At 37.5% G+C, this 27,384-nt stretch overlaps 2 protein-coding genes across 2 annotated transcripts; both read right to left on the bottom strand.

Annotated features, from left to right (window-relative positions):
- Nucleotides 1-12,020: 12,020 nt before the first annotated feature.
- On the bottom strand, nt 12,021-14,201 carry LOC126618038 (uncharacterized). The gene has a single exon (XM_050286108.1). The coding sequence runs from the start codon at nt 14,005-14,007 to the stop codon at nt 12,121-12,123; it is 1,887 nt and encodes a 628-aa protein (XP_050142065.1). The 5' UTR covers nt 14,008-14,201; the 3' UTR covers nt 12,021-12,120.
- A 7,627-nt stretch (nt 14,202-21,828) lies between these two features.
- LOC126618096 (uncharacterized mitochondrial protein AtMg00310-like) lies at nt 21,829-22,431 on the bottom strand. Its single transcript, XM_050286193.1, has one exon. The coding sequence runs from the start codon at nt 22,429-22,431 to the stop codon at nt 21,829-21,831; it is 603 nt and encodes a 200-aa protein (XP_050142150.1).
- Between the last annotated feature and the right edge of the window lie 4,953 nt (nt 22,432-27,384).

Below are 27,384 nucleotides of genomic sequence, written 5' to 3'. Positions count from 1 at the left end.
TTTCATAGAACACTCGGATGGTGTATTTTTCACTTGAATGGAGGCCAAATTGATGTAGATTATATTTAAGTCTAACTTAAATTTAAACTCTCTGTAATGCACAAAAGTCAATTTTTTGTATGCATTGAAAATGGTATAACTTGCACTAACACATTTAAAGTAATACATAACTCTATAACTTCTAACTTTTAGATTTGAGATAGCCTAATGCGCAAGAGTCAAATTTTACCCCCATGCATCAGATAACTTTTTAACCTTTGATTTTTGAATCGGAAATAACCTTAACTTGACTTTTAACAGAAGGATGGGACCCGTGGTGATTCACTCCGGCAACCACGATGGGCCCACATCCATCCGAAACGATAATCTATAGCTTCAAATGCTATGTATTGCAAGTCGATGAGCGACACCATTCACCTAGCTATGAGGATCCTCTTCGGATCCTCTTTGTGAGGATCCCAGGGATGCTCCAATCGTATATGTTTATCGTATATCGTGTGGTCAGAAATCATTGTAAATTTTTTTATTTAAAATTGAATATAAACAGTATCTGACAAAAACTGGTCGCACGATGTACGATAAACGGACACAATTGGAGATTCCGGAAAGGATCCTGATTCTTCACCTAGTTTCAATTCTTAGTTTTTTGCTTACTACATTCACTAAATCAATATTATTTTACCTCAATTAATTTTCAATAATGAATTACCTTGAAAGTTTTGACAAACATCTTTCCTTTTTAACAGAGTTAGTACTATAGTTTAGTGATATTTTTCCACACTAGTAAGTGAGTGTAATGACCCGTTCCCAATTTTACGATTTTTATAATTTTAATACGTGAATTTACAAAAATACCATTTGAGTGTGTGGGCGTAAGCAGAATGTAATTCGTACGAAGCTTGAAACGGCAAGGGTATTTTGGTAAATTTCTATTTTAGGCACATGTTGTTTAGGGTTGTGTGCCATGTGGGTCCCACATATTAGTCCCCAATTTTTGGAACTCTCATTCTCTCATTTCTATCCCGTGAGATTTTCTCTCTCTTTTCTCTCTTGAAACCTCACCCTCATCACTCTCTCTGCGTGGCTCTCCTCCATCAATTCTCATCTTGGTCCTCTCAGCTCACCCTCTTTCTCATCACTCTTTCCCTTATCATTTATTTGTCCCTATCTCAAACTCTCCCGCCTTCTGTGATAACCAGTGCAGCCGTGCACTGCACCAGCATTACTTGCCGTCGTTTCCGGCGAGCTCCATTATGCACCCATGAGCCCTACAACCGCAACCTCCCTCATTATCTCTTCTTTGTGGTCAAGCCACCACCACCATTGAACCAGGATCAAGACCCAATATTGAACAATGGCCAATGTCACTGTTCTTTATTTTCTTCGGTGAGTTCCTTGGTTTTCTGACTTGGGTAAGGTTCAAGAACACTTAAAAGTCATTTCTATTGAGTTCTTGGTATGATTTTTTAGTTCCTCATATGATTTGGTGATTAATGGATACAGAAATAGCTCGGAAAATAATTTCCCCAGATTCCAGAGAGTATCAGACAACTTTCGAACCCTTTTCTGACCAACTCCGATCGAGGTCGAGGAAACCAAAGGTATGGTTCGATTCCTTGTCTCCTGGGCTTCAATTTGATGTATAGGGTTGTAATGTTTGGTTGAGTTTCAAGCTCGATCGGAGCTTGTGAGTTCCCGGCCAAAAATCCAGCCTTATTTTTCGTTGGGTTTGACAACCCACGAGTCAACTAGGTCGATCTGACCCATAACCAAAAACCAACCCAACCCATTGTCCAGGTCCAATCCCCTAACCTAGTAGCGGACCCGTCCCAAATTCTTGGGCCATGTAACCTAGCCTAAACCCGGGCCCAATCTATTAAACCAAAAACCCAATCCATTAAACTGGGTCCAACCCATTAGGCAGGCCCAAACCCATCAACCATTAGGCATGCCCAACTTCATCAACCATTAGTTAGGCCCAAGTACATTAACTATCTTCTAGGCCCAAAGCCATTAACCTAATAAATCAACCCAACCCAACAACCTAAGCCTAGATCCGACCCATTGACCTTTAATCTGACTTGACCGTTGACTTTCCATCAGCGTTGACTTTCAGGTTGACTTTTTAAGTTTCAATCGGGACCCCTCCTCAACTAATTTCGACGTCCGGATTCCAATTCTGCACTATGTTTTCTCAAATTCAATCATTTTGGTAGCGTTATATTAAATAGTCTCTATTTGTGGTTAGATGCATTGGTGGAAGTGATTATGTTCACCCTAGTTTGAGCGACTCTCGGGCAATAAAATATTTGTGAGTGGACCCCATCTTAACTTACATGTTTTATAAAATATTAGCCTAACATACATTTTATTCATGATTTGAATATGTTTTATAATAATGCTTTCTAGAATTATATATTATGGTTTATGAAATTTTTATAATTTATCGAAATTACATTTCACGAACGGGTATGAATTACTGGGATTTTCATATATGGAATTCTATGGATTTACGAATGTGATTTACCATGGATTTATGAGATGTGAAAATATGCGAATTTGGTAGCATGAATGAAGTGGTAAGTCTACAGTTCGAAGTGCATATCAAGTGGCTCGGGGATTAGTTGACAATCACGGCAATGGGGCAGCGAGTGCTTCATCCACTTTTAGTGGCGTGGGGGAGAGGTTTTGGAAGAAGCTATGGAATGCAAATGTACCGGGGAAGGTAAAGATCTGTGTTTGGCGTGCATGTTTGGATTATCTGCCTACATAATTGAATCTTAGCAAATAGAGTGTGTTGGGTGAAGAGGTGTGCGTGGTATGTAGTGTGCAAGTCGAATCAACGGAACATTGCTTAGAGATTGTAGCTTGGCAAAGACGGTGTTGTAAGATCCCACATCGTCCAGAGATGAGGATCCTATAAGCTTTATATGTATATTCTCATCTCTACTTGGCACGAGGCTTTTTTGGGAACTCACTGGCTTCGAGTTCCATCGGAACTCCGAAGTTAAGCGAGTTCGCGCGAAAGTAATCCCAGGATGGGTGACTTATTGGAAGTTCTTATGTGAGTTCCCAGAAATAAAACCGTGAGAGCTTGGTCGGGGTCTAAAGCGGACAATATTGTGCTACGGCAGAGTTGAGCCCGAGATGTGGTAGGGCCCGGGCCAGGATGTGACAATTTGGTTTCAAAGCCAATCCCTAGCTAGAAGTGTGTCGACGAGGACGTTGTGCCCCTAAGGGGGTGGATTGTAAGATCCCACATCACCCAGGGGTGAGGATCCTGTAAGCCTTATATGTATATTCCTATCTCTACCTAGCACGAGGTCTTTTTGGAGCTCATTGGCTTCGGGTTCTATTGGAACTCTGAAGTTAAGCAAGTTCGCACGAGAGCAATCCCAGGATGGGTGACCATTTGGGAAGTTCTCGTGTGAGTTCCCAAAAACAAAACCGTGAGGGCTTGGTCGGGGCCCAAAGCCGACAATATTGTGCTACGGTGGAGTCGAGCCCGGGATGTGGTGGGGGCTCGGGCTGGGATGTGACAATTTGGTATCAGAGATAATCCATGGCCTGAAATGTGCCGACGATGACGTCGTTCCCCTAAGGGGGTGGATTGTAAGATCCCACATCGCCTAGGGGTGAGGATCCTGTAAGCCTTATATGTATATTCCCATCTCTACCTAGCATGAGGCCTTTTTGGAGTTCACTAGCTTCGGGTTCTATTGGAACTCTGAAGTTAAGTGAGTTCGCGAGAGAGCAATCTCATGATAGGTGACCCACTGGGAAGTTCTCATGTGAGTTCCCATAAACAAAACCGTGAGGGCATAGTTGGGGCCTAAAATGGACAATATCGTGCTACGGTGGAGTCGAGCCAAGGATGTGGTAGGGGCTCGGGCCGGGATGTGACAGGTGTGGTTTTGAAGCCTGGTGTTGATAGTGGACAATGAGGGTGAACGTATGTCTCTTGCCTAGTGGTTGGTTAATACTGTGCATCAGATTTCTATTGCGGGTCTTGAGTTTTGTTCAATGCTGATATAGGCTTTATGGAAGCATAAGAACGAGGTACTTTGGAATGGGGCTCCGCTGCCACCACACGAGATTGTATTGAAAATTGAGGGATGGATGCATGAGTTTCATAAATGGCATAAGCCTGAGATCCGGAAGGCTGCTAGAGAGATTTAAAAATAGAAGAAACCTGAGGAGGGGTGGCTTAAATGTAACTTCGATGGGGCTTGGAATCACAATGGCCCTCAGGGGATGGGGGTTATGGAGTTGTGGTTAGGGAACACACTGGTAAATTTTTGGCTGCCATTGCAGGTCCCATTGAGAGACCCGTGTCTGCTCTTCACTCGGAGCTTATTGCAGCTCGACGTGCGGTGAGGTTGATTAAGAATTGCTATCCGGGCGACGTGAAGGTTAATTTTGAAGGAGACTCAAGTGTGGTGGTGGCGATCATGAAAGGTAAATAGGAGGATTGTTCTGTTTGGGGTTCTGTTATAAATGATTTCAGATTTTTTCTTACTGAAATGCCGAATGCAATGTGTAGCCATGTCTAGAGGGAAGGCAATTTGGCAACGCACCAGCTTGCTCGAATGGGTCTTGGTGGTTTTTCAGGATTTGGTGTGGTTCGAGGAGCCTCCAGACTTTGATTTAAGACATTTTATTTGAGGAAGGATTGTAATTTCCCATTATATTGTTCATTTAAGGATAGGCCTATTGTTGTGTGGGACATTCTTTTCCTTAGTCCGGATTGAAATCCCCAGCAATGTTTTTATTGAGGCCCAATATGCACACAATCCTCAGTTTATGCGTATTCTAAATTGTTTTAATGAATATCATACTTTCTTCTTCTTCTTCTTCAAAAAAAAAAAAAAAAAAAAAGAGTACTCAAACATGTAATTACTATAGAAAATTTATCATTTGACCAAAAATAAAAAATAAAAAATACATATAAGTACTATCGATCCCATCTTTTGTTTGTTTTTCCTTTACGTATGCATCAATTTTCATGTACAAGTGACTTTCTTAACATCAATAATTAAGTCAACTATGGACTAGTAAATTTATTAAAAAAAATATCTTTTTGTTTGATACGGAACAAACAAGAAAATTGAATTAATGAATTGTTCAATACGTACAAACCAATTTTTCCAGCATTGAAAACTGAAATGATTGTGAGAAGAGAAATGATAAAAACATTTTTTTTGTCTCTTACATACTCCTATTTAATTATAGTTGTCGATTTTGTTTTATTTATTTAATATAATGGTAAGATATAAAGTGTGTGGGAATGACGTGTGAGAATCACTTCTCTTTGAGAATGTGAAGGACAAAGTCTTACATCGGTGTTAGACCAAAACTTACAAGAGCTTATAGTAAGTTGGATTCCTCCTCATATTATCAATTATTTAATTGTAGAACTGAAATCTCCAACTTTCTTCATGATAACACAATTGTACTATTGATATTTTTTTCTTACAGCTAAATGATGTCAATTATTGTTAACCTCATATAAATCAACAAACATTTTACTGTGGTCAACAAGTTCTTATAACAAAATATAGATAATAGAATAACTGAAAAAAAAAATTACATCTAAAAAAAGTATGCATTTCTTCTTGATTTTCATACAAGCACTATAATCTAATGGTAATTTTTAATTTTTTAATTTTTTTAATTTTTTAAATATAAATGGGAAATCTCAATTTGGATTGATAACTCTTTTTCAGATCACAATAATAAAACCTTATAAGTTTGGTGATTGCAACTGAATAAGTGGAGGATATACGTAGTCCTAAATATAAATAAAGCATGCCAATGTTGATAAATTGAAACAAGAAATGGACATCTTCCACTAGGAACCCAAAATAACGTTTCTTTCCAAGTTGGTGGGCAGAAGAAAAAGCTAACGTAGTCAGATTGGAGCTGCTGCGTTTCACATACATAATATATTTACTTGCAATTTATCCACTATATAAATAATAAATAGAGCAATGACTTTGACGAAAAAGAACGATGCATGGTTGGTAAAAGAAGAGGGACCTTGCTAAAGAGACACCTCATCATTTAAGTCAAAGTCAGCAGTGCCACCTAAAGCTCAAGTTATAGTTTTTTTTTTCTTTTTTTTTTAGAAAAAAAATCAGCTAATGATTTCATCATAACAGTCCATCATTCTAGTGATCAGAAAGACATACAAAGATATTTCTACCTCTCATGTCATCGTGCGATTTATTAACATCAAAAATCCAACTCAGGGCGTACCGTCTAAAATACAAACCTACAAGTTATAGTCTAGATTGTAGTCAAGGTGTACAAGCTGTTTTTCTATTACAACAGATGTGTAACTAGTTGAAATATTAGTATGATTTGTTATGCTTGTTTACTACTCATTATTAGAAAAGTGTACATAAACTCAGCTGGCATCGTTATTCATTTGTGGGGAAATATATAGGATATTTCTTATACTTGCTACCTCCAAGTCCAACCTTACAAGCGTTAGTATATAAACAGGGAAGATGATGTGGGAAAAAGGAGACTCCTAATCCCATAGATATATTAATTTAATTAGAATTTAACTTTTTATTAGTTTTTATAATTATTTTGTGAGCTTGGAATTAATCCCAGATACTTCCCTTCCCCCGGTGTTTGTTAATCATTCAAATCTGGTGCAATGTTTATGTGTCACTACTACTTATATTTACAATTATATTTTCATCCACTTAAATAAAATCAAGTTATTGAGATGTAATATTTTTCAATACAAACAATATTCCTACTTTAATCAACGCTTAAGAGAGGAGGGGGTATGGTTTGAACACAGAACAATGTGGATTAAAAAGAAAACTCTATTCACCAGAGCAATCCATGGGATAATGTCAGGGCCGGAAACCAAAATTTTAAACTAAATTTACAAATCAAATGATATATCACTAATATAATAAGCACGTTAATCAATATTTAAATAATAATTCAATTATTAACATTGATATCAATTGATTTAAATTTTTGGTCCCTTCAACCTTCAATTCGCCACTTGTAGACCAAAAAGAGTTATATTTTTAATAAAAACTTGTTTTGGTGGAATGTTTACGTGTCACACATGTACGTAATCAAAATACACATAACTGAATATTGATTGCACCACTTGTACATATAGGCCACCTTTTAGACAATTCTGATATGTAATATTATGCCATGATTTTCAAGTTGAGTTACGCTTTTAAATAAGATTTTTTTTAAAATTTTTTTTAAAGGACTAGTTGGTAGTTTTGTCATGATATTTATCATTTTATGGGCCGGTAAGACTCACAGAGGCATTTAAGTCTCCATCTAGCCACAATCGTACGATTTACCAGCAACATGAATCAAATCTAGGACATATCGTGTCAAATACGGACCTGAAATTTGTTTCCAACCACTGGGCCACCCCGTGGTGATTCTTTTAAATAAGAATTGATCCTATGCATGCATGCATGATATAGAATAACATAAAGATACAATTCATGTACGTGTAAGATATTGATTTCTAAAATTAGTGATTTTCACCCTCTCATTTTTTTATATCTGCACTTCTTCTCTTGTTTTCGTTTCTTAAATTATCTTTTGATTATTCAATTCGAAAGCTAGAAAACAAAAACAAAAACAAACGCAAGGAGAAAAAAAAGTGAGTTATCCCATTATTTTTTTTATCACCAACAAATTAATTATAATTATTCTGGTTTTGTTGTTGGTACTCGATGAGTAATCTGCAATATTCTTGACAAGGGCAGCCTGCTTTGTCCTGCTTCTGTCGAAAGTATGGATTGACTTGCTGGACATCACGAAGTACACGCTCGAAGACATGACGCCTTATCCGGAAGCGATGTCTGAAATCCTCTTCTGTGTACACTGAGTTGGGTTGAAGTAGTTGTTCATCAGATTGGCATGCATCATCGCTCTGTTTTGTGGTTTGTAAGAGCGACCAGCAATAGAGCCACCCTATTGAGGTTGTTGCACAGTTGGCTGACACACCATGGCCGCAGCCATGGCTACTGCTCTGTTTTGTGCGTTGTTCCATGCTTCATCTTCTTTATCAGACTCCTCATCTTCTCGTCTCATATGCCCCCATTTTTTTTTCAATTTGGAATTGGATGAGGACCCCTAGTTGGAATCCGACGAATATCCAAAGTTGAAATTCATTGCAAACTTGAATTGAAATAGATTGAATTCAAAGTTGTATGAATTATAGCCCAATATCCACTCTATTTATAGCCCACAAAAATTCAAATCCAACGGCTATCTGACGTCACTTAGCTGTTGGATTTGAATTTAAGTTGTACTTTTTATATAGGGGTGTGATATCCACACACACCTTTTTACTTCTCTCACACCTTTTTGGCTTTCGGCCGTCGGATTGGATGAATTAAAGAAGATCAACGGACATAAATTAATAAGGAGTGTGTGAGAAGTAAAAAGGAGTGTGTGGATAGCACACCCCTTTAAATAATAAATTATGTTTTGCCCTATGACCATTTGACCCTTGGTTGGAGACGATTTTTTGTGACAGGGCTAAAATGAGCCATTTGGCCATCGGTTGGAGATGGTAAGAAATATGGTCATGTACTGTTCATTAAAATATTAATTTCTTGAAGAACCAAATGGTTAAAACGAATCATCTGGCCAGCCTTTGGTTGGAGATGACCTAACTTATGAATTAGTACTCCTCGTTTGATTTGGGAATATTAAAAAAAAAGGAAAAGTGGTGAAGTATTTGTTTAAAGAATAAACCTTGAAAACTTGCACGTCTGAGATTGAGATGCCTTTGACTTCATCAGCGTGTGATATCTTTTCATGCTTGAAAGGTAAACAATGGAGGCTGCTGGTGACTTAGAGAGTGAGTGAAGCATACTCATTTAACAAAAACCACATATTGTTGGAGTAATTTTTTCTTGAACGTTTTTCATATTTTCTTTAATAAATAGTACGACATTATCAAACCTGAGATCTTCTGTGTACACACCTGCTTGTCACTTTTTGCACACACCTGCTTATTTATGTTTTTTTTTTAAATTTCATTTGTTTTACTTTTCCTATAAATGATATAGTGGGAGAGTATCGAATTTGAGAGTTTGAACATTGGTGTAGAATAAAAGACCTCAGAGAAATGATTTTTCTACATTATATTTCTCTTTCTCCACATCCGTCTTTATTTTTGTTTCTCTACCTCTAATTTGCTTTATTCGATTCAAATATAAGCAATAAACAAGGGTGTGCACAAAATAAAAAGAGTGAAAAATATTTTAATTATGCTTTAAACCACTTAAGCTACAAATTTTATCCTACAATCTTAACATTTAATAAGAAACAAAATTACAGTGTCGGACTTATATTTAAGAATTTAAGAAACAATTTAGTAAATTTACTGTTGTTTAATTTGTAAATAATTAAACTGATTTTTTTATTCTGTTAATAAAATTTGATATTTGAACTCAACATTTCTTTGCATGTAATAAGAAAAAAAGTAAAATACCATTGTACTAAAGGATGAGGATTCTCTTTGTGGTAATCCTAGAGATCCTCACATCCTAATCATTTATCATACATCGTACGGTTAGTTTTTATTAGTTACTATTTATGTTTAATTTTAAATAAAAATAATAATTTATAACTGCACGACGTACGATAAACGATTAAAATATTAGAATGTCTAAGATTTTCACAATTTAGATCCGAATCCAAATCCTGTACTAAAAACTAGTTGTACAAAATAAAACAATAAAGAACGATTTCATTGCTCTACATGTGATTTTGGGTTCACATCTTACGAAACGTTTGGAATCACGACAGAAGCAAAATGCATAATTGCAGATGCCACACCAAAACGGAATTTCCCGTATTATTTAAATCTTTGAAACGTCACATAATATACAAATTAATTAAAAGAAAAACTAATGAAAATTGTTTAAAAAATTTGAGTTTTAACAATAAGAACAAAATAAATTGTAAAATGAATAGTACTAGGATTGATTTTTTAGTATAAAAATATGATTTTTCGTTAAAGTAAACAATAACGAAAATTTTTCGTTGAAATTCCCATTAACTAAATGCATAAAAAAAAATTACAAATTAATTAAACAATTGGAATCTATGCCAGACCTGTCATCTCTCCAAGTTTATATAAACTAATTTTATGAAAACTATGTATCCTTTTGTTTTATTACCCACCTAACCCCTACTCGAATCTATATTCCAAGTCAAAGTTGACGGTGTTAAATTGTTAATCATTTTAGTCAAAGCCAGCCATGCTTAACTAGAGTTAGCAAATGAGCGCTACATACATATGATATATCATAATATAAATTGAAATTAAAGTTGTTTATTCAATTAACAGTAACAAATGAATAAGCGATTCATAATATTTTTATTGATTTTAATTATCTGTTTTAAAACAGTTTGATGATTAAACTAGTTTATATTTTATCAATTTTTTGTACAAATAATCTTTATATTGTGATTTATAATATTAACGATTTCAATTATAAACAGAAAGTTTCGTGAACCAAGCATAAAATGTTTTGAGGAAGAATTTCTCTAATCCTTTGAGGAGCTAGGTTAATTCTTTTGTTTATTTTTTTTCAAAGTCCTTTAACAAATTTTCTTAAATTTTTTAATTTCTTGAACGTCGTTTTCGAAAAATTAGGTGGTGGGGCTGTTAACATCATATCATGATGATAAAGTTCTAAAGCCCAACATAATTTTCTGGTGAAAAACTCGTGCGTAAGTTCAGGCATTATAAAGGAATTTCTCCGGTTCCAACTTCCAAACGTTTTCCCTTCTGCTGACACAAATAATTTATAATCATTCAATTTTTGTCAAACACACAAATTATATACTCGAAAAATCTTTCCATAAGTGGCCATTTTCTATAATGGTGTAAAGGAATTGAGCTTTCGCATGACGGTATGAGTTTGAATCCTATCAGTAGCTAATATAGTATCTAATTTAACAAAATCTATCGTATAACAAAAAAAAAAAAAAAAACTTCTTTTTCTTCTGAAATGGGGCCAGAAGCCCAGGATTGGCCATTCCTTATTACAGCCCGACCCATGCCTTTCAAAGCTGGGCCCAAGCCCAGTCGTGCAAAATATCTACCTTGGAGAGTTAAAAACTCACTAACAATTAGCTTGGTCGGTCCAGAGCATTTATCCTTATACAAGAGTTTTTGAGTTCTTTTCTTTTTCTTCCCCCCTCTTAACATCGATGTCAACCAAACTCTTCTCCCCCCCCCCCTCTCCTTTAATGTTGATATAAACTAAACTCGCTTCTTACAATTTCAATTATATATTAGTCCTAGAAAAATCTCACAAGTTAACTTGACCCCCCCTTTCCTTTAATGTCGATATAAACTAAACTCGCTTCTTACAGTTTCAATTATATATTATTCCTAGAAAAATCTCACAAGTTAACTTGACTTAAGCAATTACTAAGGGAGGGGATCAAGAGAAGGCCTCGTGCGCAAAGGTAAATGTAAACGCTTTAGCATGCTTGAGTTAAAAGTCCTTTGCAAGTTGAAAGTTTTTATAAGAATTGGAAATATAAGTACTTTTCATATTATTTTGAGATGAGGTAAGGCCTCAAACTCGAATATCTTTCATATAATATACTCGTAAATGAGACATTTCAATTATGTCGTTTATTCATATTATAATTTATAACACCACATGACGGTGTTTTCTCAGAATATTTCTTCAAAAGAACGAAATTTCGTTTTCTTTTTATGGTCGGGCCGTTCTTAAGGCTGGCCCTTTGGGCTCAAATGTACGGTCCAAGGGACTAGGGCTAAGTATTTTGATTTATTATTCCGAATCAACCCAAGTAGATTTAGCCTTTTGCTTCAGTGCACTGCTCCCACAAATCAACGAGGGTGCTCTTGTAATTTTGCTAACAGTATAACCACGGGTTGATATTCTCTGGTTATTTTGCTAACGGTCTGACATATTGCGTTTTCGAACTATTATCAATTTAACAATGTAACATGTCACATAGTCCGAGAGTCGAGACTATCTTTTCATAAAACATGTTTAGTGTTGTTCCTCATAAAATAATGTGAAAGAATGAAAGAATTAATTGAAAAACTAATTTACTTCAAATCTCAACAGTCCTTTGATTAAGAGCCATGTATCTCCATCTCTCCTTCTCCACAAAATCTGCATCCAAAAACCTTGAAACAAATACCCAAAGCCTGTAAATGTCTTCAAAGTTTGTCAAAAGCCCTAATGCAGCGGTCAGCACAGATATCCCTTCACTACTGCTTCCTTCCACTTGATCACTTGTACATTTCTCCAACTTTGTTTCCCTCTCTTGCTCGTGCTTGTCCGAGAACAAAATGTGGTTCAAAATCCCGTAACTCAGTGAAATGTTGTTTCGATCAGCTAGCTTTTGCACGATCAACGGATCAATCTTTTCTCCTTTCCAGTCAAACACATTGAATGCCAAGCTTGGTCCCCGATCAAATTCTATCTTTGGTCCATAGATTCTGACCAATTGATGGCCGTATTGTGAGTGCGGATGTTGAAGGCTCATCAATGCATTCACTAGCCAGTTGATCAAGTACCTTGCTCTTCGGCTAATCAGTACTAGACCTAATGAATCGGCATGATCCAAGCCCTTGCATGTGATCGCTGAGTTATCTGATTTGACAGACTGATCGGATTCTTCTCCGTCGAATTCCGTAATTTCTGAAACTAAATGTTCCTTCTTCTTTAGGGAGACTTCTTCGCTTTCATGGGACTTGGAGGTTTCAAATTCGGACTGTTTTCGATCAGTTTCCATGTCCATAGAAATTGAGTACTCCTCTGAAAATTCAGATCGTTTTGATGCCGGGACAAGGCTCACAATTCCTGTACTTGAAGCAAATGTTGGATCCTTTAAGACCGAGGCACTGGATTTCTTGACGAACAGGCAACCAAACCCTGATGGGTTTTCCCCAAAAACTTTGAAGAAAGAGCAAATGAGAAAATCAGGCTTAAAGAGTGAGAGGCCTAAACTGTCCATGTCCTTGGGCCCCAATGAACATGCATCAAGCAAAACATGCCAACCATTCTCCTGCGCTATGCTCATCCACATATACGAATACCGCACTCCTGTCACTCTCGATTGAAGTGGGAAAACAAACAGCCCCCGTTGCTTTTTCCTCGTCTGGTTACCATTCCCAATCCGTCTTCTCAATTTTCGCGACTGAATTCTCATGTTAGGCCATGAGAACTCTGCGGACATGATCCGTCCTCCCTTCTTTTTTGAGCTCTCCTTCATCACATCCACTGCCTCATTCTTGTAGTCATAAACAGTCAAAAGACTTGGATTGTTGCGAAAGGGATACGAGTCGGCTAGAAGCTTGAAAGCGGATGACTGATTGGCAGTGAAAACCATGGAGTAATCGCTTTCGGAGATGTTCATATAATCCATTATTCTTTTCCTCATTTGAAGCTCCAATTCTGATTCTTGCCCTCCATACAAAACTTGGGTGTGCAAGTTTACCGACTTGTACGAAATGTCGAAAAACAATGGTTCTTGGGAGTGAAGCAACTGAGGAGGAGGAGGGGAAGAGGAAGTTGAAGGGATTTGAGACGATGAGGAATTATATTGTGTTTGTTGCTGAGACTGAGAGTAAGAGAAGAGGCAATGTCCAATGTAATCAAAGCAGACATGGTTGGAGAGGGTGAGATGGTAATATTGATGGGCTCTGATGAGGTCAGATTGGTCAGTCTGGTAAAATTGTGGGAATGATTTGGTGAAGGAAGAGAAGGCTTCATGGAGGGAAGGGAGGGACTCGTGATTGGTGAATTGGGTATTTGGGTGGAGAGAAGAAGATATGGCAAGTGTGAAGTCATACCTGAACATGTTGACTTTCTCTGTTGATTTGGGAGTTGAAGAAGCACCATAGGTGGAGGAGGATGAAGCTCCACCGTGTAAGCAGCAACCATGTAAGCAGCTCCTCCCCGAGGCTTCTCTACTGCAAGGTGGTGAGGGCATATTTTGGTATATCTTTTTCCACCTTCTCTATAGTTATTTGCTTCTGGTTTTTCTAATCAATTTGTTGGGTATTTTTCAGTGCAAAAATGAGGAAAGTTATGGTGATTGTGACCTTGTGGGGGTGTGTATACCTTGTTTAGAAGGCAATAGTGGTCGACAAGTCATTGGCACTCAGTTGACCTTTTCTTCCATGAAGTCTCTTGCTCTTATGAGTTCTCTGATATCTTTGTCACATTTAGTTCATCTCCAACCGAAAGAGCTAAACATGGCCTATCCAAAATTATAGTCCAACAAAAATTTATTTTTAAATGAACAAAGTCAATCCATACTCATATACTATCTCCAGTCAAAGAGGCTAACTATAGTCCCTTCAATAATTTATTAGTTTTAAGTTTACTTTAAATTTTATGGTTAATTTAGTTAAACTATCTTTGAATGTTTTCAAATCTAATCGTTGAATTTGAATCAATTATTGTAATTGAGGAGCTCTATAAGAGGGCTTCGTTTGGCTAGAAGCCCCTTTAGCCAAATAATAGTCTGGTGGGCTCTATAAAGTTATAGCCTAATCATCGGTTGAAGATGAGTTTTTGGACAAATCAGATTATTTTTTGCCTTTTGGACTTTTAATCCTCTCCATTGGAGATGACCTTAATTAATTTTGGTAGCTGATTTCAAATACATGGTTGTGTTGAATTCATTTCAGGTCCACCCTCCTAACGAAAAATGAAGTGGTTGTGGTGGTTCCACAAGAGATAATGGATTTTTCTTGGCATCCTTCAAACTTTTTGTCCTTTGAGATGCTGAAATGAAAAGCAAACAAGGAGAAAAGGGCAAGGGTAGAGCTTTGTGATAGTGGCTGGCTGCGCTGGCTGTTGCAGGGTGAAACCTGCTTTGAATTATTCTGAGTGGCCACCTTGCAGCTCAAAGACTAATATTAGTAGCAGTAGTTGCACCTCTTAAATTGGTGTGATGTGTATATATGCCTTTTTGTTCCAATTTGTGACATGCAATTAGGCCCTTCTGGACCCTCCCACTATCTCAGAGGGGTTTCACCTTCGTACTACGTAATATTAAATACTATGAACGTATGCATTAGATGATCTGATTCACCGGATCACAATAAAAACAATAATCAAAATCAATTTAGGTCATGCACATGAAATTTCTGAAGAAAACAAAAATATGACTGATTTGTCTCCATCTTGGATTTTATAGGCGTGTTAAGTTTTGGAACCACGCAGAAAATTCCCAAGGCTGGCGGTTGATGTTGAACGACTCCTTACTTTGGCTGATTTTCCTCCATCTTAATTGCTAATTAAGGTGATTAGAATGGAGTTTGCATTGCGTGGAGTTGAGGTAATGCGTTATTTATTTTTTTATTTTGGGAATTGTTATTGGCACTCTAAAAATTTCATATAGCATTCCAAATTTTCTATATTTAGAAAGAAAAATATACTTGTGAGAATTGTCAAATCAAATTTTTAGAATGCTAATAACAGTTCTCTTTATTTTTAGGTAAAGTACGATATTCATTCATAGATAATAGCAATATGCACATTATTACTAGCACATTGTGATGTTAAACCTACTATTCTCCCATTTAGTATAGATAATATCTTCTGTTCAAAAAAAAAAAAAAAAGGAATGCGTACATAACATGAGGATGGGGTGCACTAAGATGGAAAACGTCTATAATTTGAATTCATTTATAATAACCAATTTTTTCTGCCTAATAAAATGGAAAACGTCTGTAACTTGAATTCATTTATAATAACCAATTTTATCTGCATTTGTTATCTCTGATTCAGGAGACTGATGTGGCCTTTCCAGGTCTACTTATTTAATTCACCACCTGCATATATATAAATTTTGACCATCAAGATACGGACAAATTACAATATATTACGTGTGAACTTAAGTTATATTTTTCTAAATTATTGGATTGTATTATAATATCTCGAAAACCCTTATAATAGTTTTTTATGGCTTTTTCTATTAACACCTTATATATTGTTGATTAAATATCATATACTTAATACACCTCATATTTGTTTTTTCAATTAAAAATTATCTTACTACACCTCACATATTTTCTCATAATACTCTTACACCCCACATTCTCATTCACCTAATATTTTCCACATACACTCCACATTTTTTATACACCCCTCATTCTTTAAATCTTATAATACTCATTTCCAATTTTTATAAATTAATTGACTTAGGATTAATGACACACCTCGACCGAAATCAAGGCATGCTGGCCGTCATGCGAGGGTGACGTAGCTATGTGCACAGTGCGGGAGCATTAAAGATAAGAAATATACGAATAATTAAAAACTGAAACTACTAGAGTGCACTACGAAACAGGAAGTGTTAGGAGTAAGATACAAGAGTAAATACTCCTAATCAGAGCATAGAAAGTCTAGGTGCAGTCCAGTAGGACAAGTACTAATTGTACAGTACCATCAAATGTCCTACAATTATTTTGATATGTCAGAACCGCCGAAATCCTCAAGACCACCAACAACAAGCTTACCTAAAATCTGGAGGGGCGCAAAACAGAAAACGTGAGTGGGCAAAAACAAATGTTTTACAAAACCATTTCATTTATCAACATATCTAACCCCTCGCTGTAAAACATGTATAATTTTTCCTAGAATCAAGATATAAGCATATACATAAATAAATATATATATATATATATATATATAATTATATCATTTCAAATCATGCTTCACATAATCATATTCATATGTATGCCAAGCTAAGATATAACAGAGTAAGTAATTCAGGTGAGAATAATTTCATAGAAATGTAACATGTTAGCCGGAACCCCTGAGGTAGTCTGTACGGCTGAATTCATAGTTCAAAAGTCAATCTAGCTGGAGTCACTACAATGACCCATACAGCAATATACTGCACAAGAGTCGGAACCAAATGAAAGGGTCTGTACGACAATACTGGGTGTAATATAATTATACTTAATACTACTCTCACATAATAGCTGGGCGATAAATCGCTAGTCACCTACGAGTCGGAACCATAGTAAAGGTTTATACGACAAGACTGTGCGCCTAAATTGGATCCAATATGAGCATATGGTGCGGGAAGTGACATTGTAAACAGGCCTGTGTTATATCTCTGGCTAAATCTTAATCACCCTAGGTGTAGTTTTATGAGCTCAACGTTATTCAATCACATATCACATCATCGATAATTCATATAACCAACATAACTCACCTGAGCTTACCTGAGTGTCCACATCACCACAATTATATGTATAATGCATCATATATCAATTCATATACGAATTATAAATTTATATGCATGGCATTCAAGGCATACTCTCATTTAAACATATTTTCTGGGAAAATATCAAGTATATTAATATATACTAAAAACCAAAAGCCCACTCACTGGTATGTCGAAGGGTCGTAGCCCCCGAGTTGCCCTTGAACGCGCTTGTCCTCAGGATAAGTCTCACCTATATGCGAATTAACTATAAAAACGTTATTTAAAGCACATAGAAAAAACTAGCTAATAACTTCTCATACAATGCTCAAATGGAGTGTTTAAATATACCAACGTGATTTACACAACTCCACGAACATCCTTATATTTTTAGAATAATTTTCCGACCACCCACGCGCCGCCACATGCCGGCCTAGGCATGGTAATACGCGCCCCCACGCGCGGCCACATGACAAGCATACTGATGGCGTCAATCAACGTCGTCAGGAATATATCGGGGAATATTCCGTTAAGTCCTAACGGAATCCGTCCAGACTAACTGACGGCGTCAGAATATTCCGTCGTCTCCTACCTCTGAACTCCGGCGACCGTTGTCGGCGTTAGAAAACTGGGAAAATTTTAAACCGTGATATCTTGGCCATTTTTGCACCATTTTTCACGATCTTTATACCAAAACGAAGTGCATGGCGAATAGAATAAGTTTATACCTCTTTCAAGCCTCAAAACCACGGGATCTCGCCGGGAAAATTCGAGAAAAATCGGCTAAGCTTCGACCTCTCGATTTCGACGTCCAAAACCACCCAATGAACTTCTCCGAGCCTCTAGAGGGCCTCCCAAGGCTCCCTGTGAGCTTAGAATTTCCAAAAACACATGTTTTTACGTTAGCCTGAACAATGTTCAAATAAGAGATTCTTGGTTCATGAGGTTTTCAAAGGTTTTCATACCTGAAATTGGTACCATTCAACTCGTATGGACCTCAGGAACACAATGGTATCCTTTAAACCTTCGATCTGCAAGTTTTCTTCTGAATTTGATGTTGTCCGTACATGAGGGAAGGAGAGAGAGAGAGTGAGTCTGAAAGAGGAGAGAGCACGGGAGAGAAGAGATAGGAAGTGTGTGTGTGTGTGAGTGGTCCACGTGGTTTACTAACCAAAACCACATAAACTTAGTCCAATTTTTGTCCAACAATTAAGGAAAAATGCAAGTTTGAACCACCCCTATCATGCATAACACACATCACAACATTCACGTCCAAGGGTATAATAGTCAATTCACATCGTCGAAATTAAATATTCGGGACGGGCTGTGACAATTAAAACCCTAACATTCTCTAAAAAGAGAAGTATACAATCCGGTCTGTTGAGCTTTAATTTCATTGGGTCATCACAACCAATCTCCTTTTCATTGTCTCTTAAGCCTTTTGCTAACAAAAAAGAGGATTTCTGCTAAAAAATGGCAACTGGGAGGAACCTAATAGAGCAAAAGTAAACCCCAGAAGATGAATAAGAAGGGAAAAGGCGTTGCTGGGTTGGCCTCCTATGAAATTGGGTAGTATGGAAAGCAAAAGCAGGCTTAAATAATTACCAATGTCATTGAATAATTAAAACAATAACAAATATGAAATTTTACCTCATGTAAAGTTTCCAAAATATTGATATCGTGTTCTATTTGTTAAATTTTTTCTCGATCAACATGTTTATAGTTTCAATAGTTAGAATTTTATTCAACAATGGAGTGGAGTGTGAGAGGGGTTTTGATAGTTGAAGAAGATAATTAATATGTTAAAAGTAATTTGGGGTATATTTAGAAATTTCTTATTTTCTTTAAACCTCATAAGGTCGAAATTATCATTGCATAGTAAGGTCGAAATTGTCATTACATAGGCCACTTAATATTAAATTTTAACGTGGGGTGCATTCAACATTATGTGGGGTACTAATAAAAAAAGTCTTTTTTTATTAGTGAAGACTCTGGAGAAAAAGATTCAAACTTTTAAAACTTCTTCTGATATTAAAAAAGAAATATTACTAAACTAAAGGTATGCATGACTTGAATGCATAAAAGTACTTTCTATAGAAGATTTTGAGGCACCCTTTGAGGCACCCAAAGTTAAGCTTCTAATTTATAACACAAATTTTTGGATTTACAAGGAATTGCTAGTCTTGCAACATAACTAGTCTAGACCAAAAAGGAAAAGAACAGAGGAGAAAAAAATGAGGGATATCCACTGGCTTACCCTGCTCGCTAGTTGAAACAACTTTTCTCGAAAGAGCATTCTCTGTCTTATTATGAACATTGTGAAAAATAAAATATGCAATTGAATGGATTGGAGATCAATGAATGATATGATTGTTTGGTGCTCTATCTATCTGAAGAAAGAAATATTTAATGCATGGGATTGAGAATGAGCTTATTAACATTTTTAGTACTCTGTTGGTGGCTAATCTAACAAAATCTATTGACAAAAAAAAAAAAAAAAAACATTTTCAGAACATGGAAAATTGTCGAAATGGTATATTTGATAGGATTGACAGAATCCATAACTTTTCAATGGATTTTTGAGAATTTGGACAGATTCTTATCTAGATAGGTTTTTTCGTGAAATATCACCAATACCATCACCCCCAGCCTCTACCTCTCTCCACAAATATGTCCCTCTAGAAAAAATGATTTCAGAGAAAATCCTTCGGATATTGGATTACAGACAGATTGTGATTTTCTGCTCGCCATAAAGTAAAACAAAAATGAATATAATATAAACAATAGGAGGAGAAAATTGGCGATGAAATCCAAAATACAAAGTGGTAATACTTTACAGGGAAATGGGTTTCTTCCATTGGATGCGTCAATGGAGAAACATGGAAATGGGTGTCTTCTTTTGGTTGGGTTTGAATTTTTTGGTGCCATTGATTTGATGGTAAAGTTGTTGTTGCTTTGATTGCACTCTCACCCATACACACAATTTACGCTGTTCTTTTCCTTTTTATGATAATAAGATTGAAGTTGCAACTATTCAAAATTCAAATACAACACAGGGAGAGAACTGAAGAAAAACCCTAGGGAGAGAACGCTGGAAAGTTTGAGGTTCAAACGCAGCAAGCTTTGTGGGAGGAAAATTCAAGGAAATCTTCGGGGAAATGGTGGGATTGTTTTTCTTTTTTCTTTTGGTCGAAAGAGCTAATCACATAAATAGAGAGGCACTAGGCCAAGAAATAGCAGAGAGCATCCCCACAAGCCCAGGAAGCCGAAGACCAGATAAACAAGATACAAATAGATGCCAACCATACAAGATTCCAACGTCGTCCTATCTACCCAAGCAAAAAAACACCCCACCCATTACAACGGAGGACACGGGAGACCGTCTTTGTTCAAAACACCCACGAGGGAAGATGAAGGTCTAACAACCTAGCCGAAGCCACACATCTGCATAGATATATTTCTGGTGACAAAATCTGCCGCCCTATTTGCTGATCGTGTAACCCACGACCATGAGCATGATTGAAAGCTTTTCCCAATCTCCACAGCACGGCTAAGAATTGGGAGCAAATCCCAATCACAACTCAAAAAAGGAGAAATGAGGGACTGAATAATACCTTGTGCATCCAACTCAATGATAACCTCATTCAGGTGTAAATTGTTTGCCATTACGCATCATTCCAGAATGGCAAGAGCCTTAGCCATCGCTGCAGAGGTTGCATGCATCCTCACACTTCTAACCACGATGCAGCCTGATGACTCATCTTTGACCACAATTCCGATTTCCCCACACAAAGAGTCACTCCTCTAATAAGAATCCACATTAACCTTCTGCCAATTAGTAGGGGGAGGCGACCAAAGTGAAGGTCATAGCACCCCAGTAGATGGACTGAAGCTGCTGGCAGCCACCAGGACACGAGTAATTGAGGAGGCAAAAGTAAAGGAATCTAGGGCGGTGGCAATTGCCCTAACAGTTTTGAAAGGAGAGAGCACCATCCCATTAAAAATTATGTCATAAAAGCCTTTCCAAATAAACCAACACGAGAAAGCTAAACAAGATAGGGCACGAATCCGATCCTCCTTGTAGCCCTGAAACCGATTGACTACTAAGCAAACCCAGTCGCCCAAAGTAGTAATTACACTTTGATTAATTTGAATGTGTAAAAGACCTTCTTTCCACACCCTAACAGCCCAAATGCTAAGAAGAATGAGGTGATTCGTAGTCTCATCATAATCCCCACAAAAGGGGTAAACAGGGGAGGAAGCACACCGTCGCCTAAAAAGATTGAAGTATGTGGCACAAGAATTACAGAGAGCTCTCCAAGGGAAGCATTTCATCTTTGGGGGAGCCCTACATCTCCAGACCCAAGCCCACACCCGGGAGTCAATAGCATTAAAAGATGAGGGGTAATCGAGGCTCAATGAAGAGTGACGGTTGTGACTCCGCATGTAACTGGATTTCACAGTAAAAAGACCATTCATTTCATGAAGCCAAACCAGCTTATCCTGTCAAGAATGGGGCCCCATATGAATATTAGTAATGGCAACTCTCTTCGACACCGATACGAAACCGGAGTGGAGATCCAACTTTCATTCCCTTGCAATCGGGTCAATGAATTCCGCGACCTTGGACTCACAACTGATATCCGCATTTGAGGGAGGGGTGGGATGTCCCCCAAGGATGCCCGGGACCCAATTATCCTTCCAAAATCTAACCTCCTGCCTTCCCAACACTTGCCATCGAGCTCCCTTTAAGATAAGGTCCCTCTCTTCTAATAGACTTGCCCATGCCCAAGAGGCCCTTCCACCTTTCTTTGCCTCCAGGAAAGAAACATTTGGGAAATATCTTTCCTTTAAAACACGCGCCCACAGAGAGTCAGGATCATGAATCAAACGCCAACATTGTTTCGCAAGCAAGGCAATGTTAAAATCATATAGATTACGGAAACCTATACCTCCCTCATTTTTTGATTGACCTAACTCCTTCCAGTTAATCCAGTGCATCCCTCGATCTTTATCGGCCCCTACCCACCAAAACCTAGCCATTGCCGCATCAATTTCATTGCATAAGGTGGCCGGAAGTAGAAAGACACACATTGGGTACATTGGTATAGCTTGGACCACCGTTTTAATAAGAACTTCCTTCCCCGCTTGGGATAAGAATCGCCTCTTCCATCCTACAATTTTTTCCATTACCCGGTCCTTTATATATTGCACAACCACATGCTTCGAACGCACCCAAATAGTTGGAATTCCTAAATACTTACCCGGATCGTCCACCTTTGGCATATTTAAAATATTACTGAGCTCCAAAGCCACATGGGTCGGTACGTTTGCACCAAAGTAAACAATCGATTTTTGAGGGCTAACTTGTTGCCCAGATGCAGTGCAATACCCGTGCATCAATGTAGACAGGTTTCGGCAGTTTTACTTAGTCGCCATAAGAAACACCAGGGTATCATTTGCGAACAGTAGATGTGAAAACACTGGGCCCGAGGCTGAGATCCTGATTCCATCCAAGTAACCTTGTTGAACCGCCTTCCTAATAATCAAGGATAGGACCTCGCTAATTATGAGAAACAAATACGGGGATAGGGGGTCCCCTTGTCGGAGTCCCCTTGTAGGTTTGAAAGCTTTCCTAGGCCTCCCATTAATAAGAATATAGAACTCCATTGTTTTGACGCATCGCATTACCATATCAATCCACCCTCTCTGAAACCCAAGGTGCACCATCACCGCCTCAAGGAAATCCCACTCAACCCAGTCATAAGCCTTGTTCATATCTAGTTTGATTCCCATTTCAAACTTGGTCTTAGTTTTCCTCAACTTTAGGTAGTGAAAGATCTCATGAGCCACAATGATATTGTCTTGAATTTGCCAACCCTTAACGAACGCATTTTGACTTGGCGAGATTAAAACATCCAACATAGGTTTCAACCTATTTGCCAAGAGGCTTTGATGTATATTTTCTATCCTAGAATTCACAAAAATGCACCAAAATTCACAATTTAATGAAATCCCATTAAATCTGTAATTTTTTTACTACCTACATTTTTATACACTTGCTTAAAATCCATTGAAATATGTCACTTAGTACTACAGTCTAATGATATTTCTCTTCATTTGTAAGTGAGAGATCTTAGGTTCGATTCTCGTCAAAGACGAGTTTGAACCACATTATTGCTACCACATTGAGAGTCTAAGTCCGCCTCTCACCCTTAGTATAGTTAATATCGTTTGTTCAAAAAAAAAAAAATATCCATTAAAATAGTAATTCACTACAATTGGATTTACAAGGACTTTAAAAATGTCGTTTAAAATTCTGATTGACTAACTTAGAATTTTAAAGTCTTTATCTTGAATCTTTTCTAATTCTTAATTTGACTACATCTCATATGTAGTTTCTTCTTCTACTAGAAATCTTACGGGGTGTTTCTAGTTGTTCCGTATTTTCATTTTGTGGAATATTTTTGAAGCTGTTGAATTTTCCTTCCCCTACATTTCGAATCCAAGCTCTGTCCTAACTACATGTTGGTTGATTGTTTAAACAATCAATAGAACCCTAGCTCCGCCGTTACTTATATAATATGCCTATTTTTATTTTATGCTAATTTACTAGTTATAGTGTTCATAGTTGAGCTCTACACGTGTTACTAAATTTATTGTAGCCACTCCATCGAACTTTCTGTTGAATTGAGCAAAGTGAGTACGTCTTTAGTTTTATAGAGAGATGAAATCACGCAGAGAGTGTATTGAGTCATTGACCACTATAATTTTAGTAATTAATTACTCCCAAAGACTAACTTATTAGGAAAAAATGAACATGCTTTTCGAGCAAACATGGTGTTCTTACATACGTCTTGCACAAATTAATACACCATGATCACAATGGTTAGACACACGTCAAGTAAAAGCAGGCACTTGAATTGAATCTGTACTCTTTGATGAAGCATGAGCTGGAGCCCTTTCCATACATAATCAACTAATTAAGCTTTCCATGGGAACGGCCAGATTCGACACCAGATTTTATTAGGTTCAAACTCTCACTAGTCTCTCTATACTGAAATATTTAATACAAAATTTTATATTAACCCAATTCACAAGCATATTTTAGGAGAAACCCTTATATTTCTATACAAACTCATAGACCATATTTCTCACTAAGTTAACTTCCCACTGTGCCCTTGAGTTAATGAAAAAGAAAATAAATATACTGACAACGTGTTTGTTTTGTGACGGGGATGTGGAAACGGTTGATCACGTGATGAGGTTTTGTCCCCGTGCGACGGTGGTGTGGTTTTCTAGTCCTATGGGTATCAGAAGCCAAGGGGATAGGCGGCAGAGCTTGATGGAATGGATAGCTGCCATTGCTTGTTTGATGTCGAGGGAGAGTTTTGACTTGGTAATGGTTTTAATTTGTGCATATGGATAGAACATAATGCAATGTTGTGGAATGGAAAGGCTCTGGAGCCTTCGTAAATGCACTGTAAAGTGCAAACATGGCTACATGAATTCCATAAAAGGCATGGGCCGAGGAAGAAGACCAACATGGTCACTGGGCAGCCATGGAAGACGCCAGAAAATGGGTGGATTAAAAGTAATATGGATGCGGCATGGGATGAACAGTTAGAGATTGGAGGAGTGGGGATAGTGATCACTATACGGAACGATAGATGGGAATTCATGGCTACAGTATCAATGAGAGTTGAGGGAATTGGTTCTTCATTGTTGGCAGAGATTATGGCAGCAAGGGAAGCAATGATTTTTTCACAACATCAGCAGACTACACACATGGAAGTTGAAGGAGATGCTTTGATGGTGACCACGACACTTCAACATGAGGGCCTAAAGGATTCATCTCCTTTTGAGCACATTATTGCAGATACTAGACATATTTTAAATGGTTTTTCTCAGTGCAAGGTTACATTTGGCCAACGCTCGACTAACAAGGTGGCACGTAGGTTGGTTAGATTGGGTTTAGGCCTTGATACTCTGGTAGCTTGGTTCGAGGAACCTCCTGATGTAATAACAGACCTTTTAATTGAGGACAGTAATCATATGTAATCTCTCATGGTGCAGACACTCTTTTTCCCTTTGTCCGGGTTGAAATCCCTGACAAGGTTTTTATCCAGGCCCACTATATGCACCCTATCCTGTTTGTACGTATTCAATTTTCTATCAATAATATCGTACCTTCACTAAAAAACAAATCTTTCCACTGTGCCCTTGAGTTAATGAGTTAACTTGTAACTCCTAATTTGTTTTTTCTTAAAAGAAAAACTCCTAATTTTTTTTTACTGTGATTTATACAAAATCGTAATCCAAGCAAATTGGCAAAAGTAAATCTCCATATTGGTTCAATATATGTCTTTTTTATTCTTAACTTGAATTATATTTTCATTTGGGATGCTTCTTTTTCTTTCTTTCATACTACTACTGTCATGGTCCGATCCCAACATACGTCCAAGATCCACACATGACGCCTTCAAAAATCCATATCTAACATACCCCGCCTCCGGGATATGGGCACAACTCAAGAATCGAATCACATAGTAATTTTTCGTATGCTTTATAGCTGCATCTAACATCCTCATTAGACTGCCTATGTACCCTAAACAGGGATCAAGCCCCGTAGTTCGTCATTTATTAACTCTAAACTTTCCGTAAAACACTTATAGCAGAAAATATAGAGTACCACACTACACATCAGCCACAAGCCAAACAACAATGCAGGTATGCCACTCACACACATATGCTTTCCAACACTATTCCATAATCATATCAATCAATAACATGTACAATGCACCAAAATGCAAGGCTAGAGCCACACAGTTTAGCTGAAGCCTACATCTCTGAAGAATGGGATTTTGGACCATTCAATGAAATCCAACAACCTCGGGTTCTGTACCACTCAACGGAACCAAAATACCAAACGGGATTCCGAACCACTTAACGGAATCCAAACTAGAATACGATTCCGAACCACTCAACGGATTCATGGAGTAGAAGGGATTCCGTACCTCTCAACGAAATTTGAGTGGATACGATTCCGGACCACTCAATGGAATCGTGGAGTACAATGGATCAGACCACTCAATGAAATACAAGACATGATATGATTCCCGACCACTCAACGAAATTGCGGAGCACGAGGGATTCCGGACCTCTTAACGAAATCCAGACGGAGCAAGGAACTGGACCACTCAATGGAACCCTAGCAAATACCCAATTCCAGATCACTCAACGGAACCGAGCGGAATGCCAAGGAACATATCAACAACTCGAAGAAACAAAACATGAACCAAGCGCTCAATTTGCAAAGGCCCAACGAAATGAACACAAAACACAAGTACTAAATTTAGAACAGATCGACGACCTGAGGAATGAAACAATGAAATGGGTTATGAAACAAGCTTTGAAGCAATAAACCCCATAACAATGGGTTAACAGTCCACTACTAGCCCTCACATTCCATCACATTATACCAATCATGCAAATCAAATCTCATTTCAAATTTGCACATCAAATTACTTTTCATCGAACAATTCAACAAGCACTTCAACTCACATTTCACCTATATCATCAATACACAAGTCAAATCACGACTAATAAACATAGATCAATGACTAATCACATTTCAATAGATTCACATTATATAATCAAATGATATCCAACTAAAATATGATCACCTATTGAAATGTACCAAGTATAACTAACCATAATCACTTTTAGAATGCGTATGGTCTCCTATCGCGGATATATCAAGTAGAACCATAGGCATAATCTCATCGTGCAGGTAGTGATCACCCATCGCGAATATACCAAGCATGATCACCCCTAAATACGTATGGTCCCCCATCGTGGATATACCAAGCAGGATCACATCTTAACTCTAGGTAGTGATCACCCATCGACAATATACCAAGCATGATCACTCCTAGAATGTGTATGGTCCCCTATTGTGGATAAACCACGCAAAACCATAAGCATAGTCTAATCGTGTGGGCAGTGATCACCCATCACAGATATACCAAGCATGATCACCCCTAAAATACGTATGGTCCCCTATCGCGGATTTACCAAGTAGGACCATCCATGTCCCATTGCTACATGGTGCAGTTAGACTAACACACAACCTACCCCTAC

Source organism: Malus sylvestris, chromosome 4, assembly GCF_916048215.2.
Source record: "Malus sylvestris chromosome 4, drMalSylv7.2, whole genome shotgun sequence".
NCBI lineage: Eukaryota > Viridiplantae > Streptophyta > Magnoliopsida > Rosales > Rosaceae > Malus > Malus sylvestris.
Note: the sequence above shows the minus strand (reverse complement) of the source record. Positions and strands in the feature narration are given on the sequence as shown.